The 9278-nt window shown below is 22.7% G+C and overlaps 1 protein-coding gene across 1 annotated transcript in view; it reads left to right on the top strand.

Moving 5' to 3' along the window:
- The first annotated feature begins 845 nt into the window (after positions 1–845).
- LOC112597458 (potassium voltage-gated channel subfamily H member 8) overlaps positions 846–9278 on the top strand; it is a 125131-nt gene continuing 116698 nt past the window's right edge. Inside the window, exon 1 of the mRNA XM_025343517.1 lies at positions 846–962. Within this exon, the coding sequence (XP_025199302.1) occupies positions 926–962 (37 nt within the window). The 5' untranslated portion in view covers positions 846–925. The remainder of the gene's footprint in view (positions 963–9278) is intronic.

Raw genomic sequence — 9278 nt, 5'->3', positions numbered from 1 at the left:
TTAAATATTTGACAGTATATTACTCATGGACTTATTCAAATATAATTTAAATCTTTTTAAGCATTTTGAGTTTTTCTTTTATTATTAGAATATATGTCTTAACCATTATATTATGTTAATTCAGATGGGGAAAAAGAGAATTTTTCAATGGGTTTTTTTATGGTTATTAGAATATTTGTCAATATATTATGTAATTTATAAACGTATATCAATCTCTCGATATAAATATAAGCAAAAATAAAAATAAAAAAAGATTTTTATCAATAATGATTCAAAGTATTAGGGTTAGTGAATTCAATTTTTTCTTTATTAGACAAACATGTATCGTTAAACTACGAAACTTGTATTTATGTAAACAACAGTGAGTATTACATTTTTTTTTAACATCAAAAATTTGCTACTTAAAATATACATTTTAAGTTAATTACTTGATCATTGGTGATTGACTGAATTAAGTTTATCTGCTTAACTTATTGTGATCAATACATTTTCTCATATTATATGTAAAAAAAATTAGTTAAATTTCAAATATTATTTTTTTAGATGTAAACTATAACGCATAGTTAATAGTCGTTCAAAGGTATGTGGTTTTATTGGTATTAGATAAATGTGTGTGGAAGCAAAAAAACAAACAGAGAGATACCTCATCTAAACTATCAAGGATTGACTCGACTGTAACAACGGTAGTAATGAAATATTTACATATGTTTAACGAAAATGATTTTCCGAGTCTACCGTCAATTCGAATCGTTTACTTGTCTGTTTCGATACTGAAATAACATTTTGCAGTGTACTTAGAAATCAATTTTGTTCTCTTTGTTTAGGATCTCCATTTTGGTGTTTACTGGACATTGTGCCGATCAAAAATGAAAAAAGAGAAGTGGTGTTGTTCCTGGCCTCACATAAAGACATTACGCACACGAAAATGGCAGAAATGCACGTGGGCATGGACTACGATCCAGGTAATACTCTTCCTAGTACAATATTTAGATACATATAATATCCCACGGGATTTAAACTATTGTAATCTACTATTGATGTAAATGTATACGGCGGGATATCCAATGGTGTTTCCGGTTGAGTTAACTGCTTAAAACATTTCTACAAATATCTATTTCCTATGTGCATTTAGCTGGGAAGTTTATTTTCTTAAAATCGAAAGATACGTATAGCTATATTGAAAATTGACAGTATTTAAAGTATGTATATTGAGTAATGTGATTAAAATTTTAACTCTTAATATACCTGTACTTAATTTTTATGTTTTGTTTTTGACATATTCAACATGAATAATAAAATTAGTACTTATTTATCACTTAAATTAAGAAGCTAATATTTTATCAACATGAATACAGATATTACAAATAATATATTAAAAAATAGTGAATAAAATAATAATTTTTCAAAGTATATTATATACGTTTGATATTCGTACCATATACATTATTATATAGTCTAAAATAAATTTATAATATGGTCTTTTATTTGTTATAGTTACGTTTGTTCAACAAAATTATTAAAAAACTGTATCATAAATATATATATATAAAACTAAAAACTAGTCAGTTATAACAAATAACGCTACAAAAAATATAAATGTCAGATTGAAGTAAGAATCAGTTAGAATTTTATTATAATTGGCAAATAAAAGCACTTTTAGTAAAGAAATGCAATTTTACAGTAAGCCAACAAATATAATGAAGAGAAAAGGGTTAAAATGGGATGGGTAGGGTAGGCTTTACAGATGGCACGATAATGATATTAAAGAGGATAAGGTTATTAGAAACATAATTTTGTCTTCGTGTGGTAAGGTATGATGCCAGCCAAGAGAAAATTGTTGTTAACTGTATTGAAGGATTTTCTTAAGTCGATGAATATAGCATAAACTTTGGTTTCAACTTTGAAATCTAGTATGTATAATAGAAATACTAATCTACTCGTGATAGTAGATGTATACGCTTAAAGTTACGTTGAATATCAATATTTATAAGGTTGAGACCGTTCTTTAATCGTGATTCGAAAGGGGATCAAAAACAATTAGACAGATATTATGAGAAAATGGAGATGAAATTATAGTTCGATACATGAATTGGACCACTAAATTTATAAATAGACGAACAGATAGGCTCAGGTAATTTTTGTTTTATCAAAGTAGAGATAAAGTGTCAGAACACAAAAAAATTTCTAGATATAAATAGATGATGAAAAAATAAAATATTTTTATATATCTTTAGATAAAAATGAGATAATTTTTCTACATTTTATTCATACGACATAATTTAGTAAAATATTTATTTTTTTTGGCATACAAAATATTAAAAACAATACGAATTTAGTTTAAATCAATATTAATTATCAATTAAATATGATAAATTATTTAAATTATCATGCAAAGTGTCAATAGACTATTTTTTGATAAACGAATATAAATAACAAAAACATAAATATGTGGTATTAAAACACGATTTTTTTAGCAAAAAAATAATTTACGTTTATATGTAGTAATTTTATTATTTTTTTTACCTACTATATTCATAAATTAAGTTGACATCATAAACAGGTTTAAAAATTATGTTAGAAAATAAAACGTGTACATTTCATAAATATAACGTTTTATAAAATATCTTAATACATTTATCTAGATGAAAATTATTTTTATCTTAGATTTCAGTTATCTAGATAAATTTGTATAGCTAAGTTCAGCTATTACATAACATTAGTTAGGGGCAATCGATTATGTTTTCCACACAACGGTATTTTATACTGATTATACAAGCTTGTTAGATAATCATTTAATCCTATTGGATTTATGCTATAATTCTGTTGGTAAAAAATGTAATAGAATTTGTAGGAAGCTCTTTTATAAGATTGATACATTTATTAATTTTTATGAGGCGCAAATAGACTGCTCTAGAATGCAACAATTATTTTAAGCATAATGTTTATAGATTTTTTCGAAAAATTTCTTAAAATCATAATAAATGTATTCTAATATTTCAACATTTTTCGGAAAATATTCTGTTATAATTGAAAATTAAAAACAAAAATGAAACGGATATGGATCATGGAATAATATATTGAAAACAATGTCTTGCTATGATAAAAACTAAATATATATCACGCGATGTGCTGGACGGACTCCATGATCACTTAAAATATAAACATGAAAATAGAATATTATCTAGTTCATCATTATTATAAACTGTATTCATTTAAAGAACCTTGGAAATATATAAATTTAAAGCCAATAATTTAAATAGGATTTTTTTTTTTTTTTTTTGACTCTAGAGTACACGATTTAAAAATATTCACGTAATTCTACACACACAGTATTTTTAACCACGTATTAAAATATTTCAATGAAAATTCGATAAATTAAAATAATTATCATCTTATTACTCTTAAATCAAAATCGTCAAATACTTTTGTTAGTATAAACAAATTAAACTTTTATACAAATACATATTAGGTTACTAATTATATAAAATATTTTATTCTAAAAAAAGAATTTTTTTTCCATCGTTTGTTGCGAACTGTTTCGGCTTATATATTTTTATATATAGATAGATAAAACACGAGGATAGGTCATAACGTATAATCAGCAATAGAAAACACAATTTAAAAATAGTCCATTATTGAGTTTTTATAAAATTAAATTGTGTATTAATGTCACATTATTCCACGCACACGGTCTTTCAGACCGTGTATTTTAATAAGTAATCAACTTTGAGCTCTTCTATAGCACAGGCATTAGCTTGCATACAGTTGGTAGTTGTATCCAACTTTAGTTTATCACCTAATTACGTAGAAAGTACCTAGGTTGGGTTGGGTTAATATTTTGTGTTTTTTAAAATTAAGACAAAGTTCTAAAAGCCTCATTTTTTAGACCGTGAAGTGTGTGCTCTAGGGTTAATCAACCTAACTTACATATCCATATTTTAATCTGTAGTTGGTTGGTGTCTTAAGCTTTGAACCATTAAATGACATATTTTATTTATTTTTTTTTCATTAAATTGTTGATAATGTGTTATTTATCTTAACTCCTGAGCGGTAATAATCTTAACATAATGACATTAATTGTTCATAATAAAAATAAAAATAACGCTTATATTTATGTTGGTTGCATGACACTAGGTCGGATTTTCGTTTCTATAGTGATATTAAATTCGAAAACAATGATAAATCGTCGTATCTGAAATGCGATTTTGAGTCTAAGCTCGGTTAGTAGGCTTGGATTTCTTCATTTATTCAACACTTTTTTTTTTTTAAAAGGATTTATTTTGCGTTTAGAAAATCGAAAAATAAATTTTTCAAAGTACTACAAGTTCCGAAATTTGTATAATAAAACACTTTTTGATCACTCTTCTACGCGAAAAAATAAAAAAAAATATATAATATTATAGGTTATCTATAAGATGAATAGCTATCGTTTGTTGTGAATTGAAAAATATTTTTCACGTTGAAAATTCAATTCTAACCTAATATATTAAAATAAATACTATTAATTTGTCTTTATTATCAAAATATATTTTATTCAAACAGCAATAAATGTGTAAAATCATTGCAATAGACAAGCAGTTATGGTATTTAATTAAGAATATTATTATATTTTATATGATTGATGTATACAATTTCAACTTTAAATCTATAAATAAATTTAAACATCATGAAAATAAAAGTAAAATTATTATATAAACTAAATAGTTAAAAATAATGTAAATATTATTTTCATTTAATTATTTACAGTATCCTTTAAAGCTTAGGTATAATAAATTATTTTTTACACATTAATACTTCTTATTATAACATTTTTAGTATGGTTAACCAAATAACTAAATATAATTAAGAAGATTTACAAATAAATAGAACACGTATTTTTTTTTTAACCAACTATAACTATTAAATTGGAATTTGTATATTGGAAATTATATTCGATAGATACTATAAATATTATATAAATTTAAAACAATTACAGAAAAATAGCATCAGTCAACACGTAAAACTAATATTTAATGCTTAAAATTTATTTTTCTGTGTAATTGTAAATAACTTTTTATTTTATTATTATAATATAAACATGAAGTTAAATACACGGTAGTAGTGTCAAATGTTTCAACAATTTTTCAACCTCAAGAATGTTAGATAATAATTATTTATTTCATATATATTTTCTATAGTTAGTAAAATATAAATTTCATTAATCAAAAAAGCCATAGTTCAAGTAATTTTTAAAATGTTCTGAATTTTACTGTCATGAACTTATGATATAAAGTTTCATTGCGTAAATTTAGTATTCTTGTGTTGCATTACATATAAAATCCTAATGAAAAGAAAGTAGAAACTCTTATTAAAGAGTAACTATGTACTTGTTTATTTTATTTGTTTATTTATAATTGTTTTAATTATTATTATTTTATTTATTTATTTAAATTATTTCATAGAAAAAATAGATAGATACCTGATTATAAACAAGATAAAATTTAAAAGTTAGTATAAAATTCAAAATAATTATTATGATATAATAGAATTATGAATTTCATTAGTATATTTTATACACGTTTTTGTCATGGCGATAGTGATTAGGAATAAATAAATATACTTATTTTTTTTTCTATAATTAACTAATTTATGTATATTTAATTATCAAAAGCATAATTATTGGCTCACTGAATTATGCCATCAATAGTTTTTAATTAAATTTTATATGATGTATAGATCTTAATTATATAAAATATCTTAAAGACTTTAAGTCATTAAAGAATGATAGTGAAATTGTATAGTTATTAAAGTATAGTATATATTGTTGACATAATTAATGTTATAGATTTTAAAATAAAATGTATAATATGTATGCCATTTTTTAACAATTTTCTATTAAAAATAAGAATTATAATTTTAACTTAGGTACCTGAGTATATCATTTGAATATAAAAAACGAAGCAACCAGATTCGATTTAGTTCTCAATGGCATAATGACGAACAAATTCTTATGAGAAAAATATAAGCTGAACTTATTTTTTGGTAATGTTGATGTTTATGAATGTTAAAAAAACAAGTTGAATGTCTTAAAATAAATTTTGGTTTTCCTAGATTGGATTAAAAAATTTAAAATTTTACACTATTTGAGAATATTTTAAAAATCTTTCATATAGCCACTGGTGCTAAACCTTATTTCTTCGGTAAGTCATTTTAGTAAACAATAATTTTCAAATGAGATATCAAGTATAAAAGTTTGCAATCATAATTTATTGTTTATTAAGATTAAGATTACAGATTGGATATTTTCATAGACATTTTAAAATTTTTATTATTTATTTAGATTTACATGCTTTTAATAGTGCAGTGAGTTGATATTAAATTGTAAAATATTCATATTTTATATTATTAATTTATAATAGGTCATAAAAATTAAATTATGTAATATATAATGTTGGCAAGTACTAATAGAAAGGATTTTTAGTGATTCAACTTTAATGTAGAAAATGATGTCAAAGTGTGTATGTTTACCATAGACTCTAGAATTACTTACTCAAACGTAAATAGTTTTTTTTTGTTTAATTCTTTAGAACATACTACAAGGAGCACGTTTTAAAGATAGTTTAATAGATCCAATACTTATCACAAAAAATTCAGAAACAAAATAGAAGTACACTCGTGGTTCCAACTATCCGTTTTTTATACAATGACTATTTAAAACAATATTTTATAGAATCTAAGCTGATTTGCTCATAAAATTATTATACTTTAGTCAAAAACATCAAGCTCGTATCTAATCCACCATAGGAAAATATTCTATTTCGGTAAATTTATCTATGAAGTCGAGTACATCGATAACGAATTACCTGTGAACCGAAATACACCAATCAAAATACATAGAGCGTTGTATTTTATATTTGTGTACCTACGTATTTCATTTGTTGGACGAATTTGGTAATACAGAATATAGATAGTGTATAATATTATATGATGCATATAAAATTTACGATTATTATCATGATACACGAATCGAATTTCACGTGAAAAATATTTTATTATACAGGTGATTATTTTCTTGAAAGAATTTTTGAAATTTGACCGATTTATCTAAGGAAATTCCAAACTGTGGTACAGAAATATAATCTTACGTAGGTATATGTTTTTGTTTTTATTTTTATTTTTACAGTAATACTTATAGTTGTAAAGTACTGCTATTGTTTAGTATTTCATGATCGTAATATATTTTATATATTTTTAATTGTTTTTGTGATTAATTATTGGTTTGCATAGATACAGAAAATTCATTAAACTTTAATATTTATATTTAAAATAAGTCTTATGATATTTATTAAATATTTTTACATGCCTTAAACTTGTTCATATACTTTTTTTGTATTATATATATATATATATTTACATTAATGGTACTTATTATACCCTAAACAAATTTATGAATTTTATTAATTTTAGTTTACATATTTATTTTTTACAGTCTAGTTTATAATTTTGAAATTTTTGATAAGTAAATCTCAATTTACGAGTATGTTAATTAAGTGCATATTTAAGGTTTTTACTTATTTATTTTTGTGAACTAAATTCAAAGTTCTGATCATAATAGATCGAGGTATTTTTCTTTATTTTTTATGTATAATTTTCCTAGAGAACTAACTTATATTTTTATGAATATAATTTCAATAAATAGTTAATCAAACGCTGCTTATAATGAAGCTTGTGGGTATTAAGTATGATATTATCTTGAGAATTTGGCAGGTTTTGTTATCAAAACTAAATGTATATTTGAATTATTTGATTAATAATTACATGGGGGGAAAAGGGAAATAAAACTTACTATTTCATTTGTTTTGAAATTTTTTTGTACTCCATTTACGAAGGTAATGCTGATCAAATAGCTATGTATTAATCTTATAGTTATCTGATGTAGCGCAATGAAATGTTTCTATAATAGTTGGATAATAAAAATATAGCACGAATGTGATTTTCTATTTACCAAACACGTAAAAAATGATCACTTTATCTCAGAGTCTTACAGATGTTAACCTAATAATACATTTTGAAACCGAATATATAAATTAATATAATGGTATATCGATATGTATTATCTATTTTATAATATTCATGATGACTTAGGCGGGAGTATAATTTAGATTTGGAGCAAGATATGTATTTTTTACAATATTTTTTTTTTAATCTTTGCAGTCATTTTTTAGAAAAGAAAATTTGAGGATGTTTTCGGGTAGAAAATTTGCAAATTTGATAAGGAGTTCTATAAATAATGTGAAAAAAATAACAAAAAACAGTGATAAAATGGATATATTGATGTTAAATTACATTAGTTTTTGATATTATAGGTTTTAATTTTTTTCGCGATTTATTCAAAATGAAAATAGTTAAAATCATAAAAATTGTTAGTTTATTTTATACTAAATATTTATACAACTTCAAATTTCATTACTCGAGGATTGGTTTTTAATAAAAACTTTTTTATAATAATATATGTTCAAGAATCAAACTATTTTTCATAAAAATTCAATAATATTATAAAAAACAACCAAACGGTTTTTTTTTTTATTATTATATTTTTTAGTTAAAATTTTGACAAAATTAAAGATTTAATTGAAAAATTATAATATAAATCAAAGGTACTGGGAACTTATCGATATAACATATTTTATTAATTTCAATTAACATTGAAACTTCAAAAATATTTAGAATAATTTTAAGCTGTATACACTATGAATTAAATCCTACTACTCTACCATATTTTGTTATGGTTATTACAACTTGTGTATGATTTTTTTAACAAATACTAGTCCAGCTAATTAAGTTAAACAATACTAATAACATAAAAAACAATATGAAATAGACAATTTCCAGGAATATATATCCTAATTTTGTGAAAATCTGTTTTAAAGCTTTTAAAAATATTATACAAATACACACATTCAACGTTTTATTAGTTTTTTTTTTTTTAATTAATTTAAATATATTGACAATAATTTGTGTTTTTCAGTTTATATTAACTACCTAATTAACTTAATACAGAATAATTGTAATAAATGAGTTTCAACTTTATACAAAATAATAATTGTAATAAATGCATTTTAATTTTATTACAATTCAAAATGATAAATAAATAGGCCTATATATTTATACATGTATAAATGTATATGTACATAATGTGTGTATATATATATATATATTTGTATTCATATTACATAATTCAACGAATAGTTTACACGTGATATGATTTGAAATATGTCTGGGACAATAACATATTTGAA

The sequence above is a fragment of the Melanaphis sacchari genome, unplaced genomic scaffold, assembly GCF_002803265.2.
Source record: "Melanaphis sacchari strain LSU unplaced genomic scaffold, SCAv2.0 Contig41_pilon_pilon, whole genome shotgun sequence".
NCBI lineage: Eukaryota > Metazoa > Arthropoda > Insecta > Hemiptera > Aphididae > Melanaphis > Melanaphis sacchari.
Note: the sequence above shows the minus strand (reverse complement) of the source record. Positions and strands in the feature narration are given on the sequence as shown.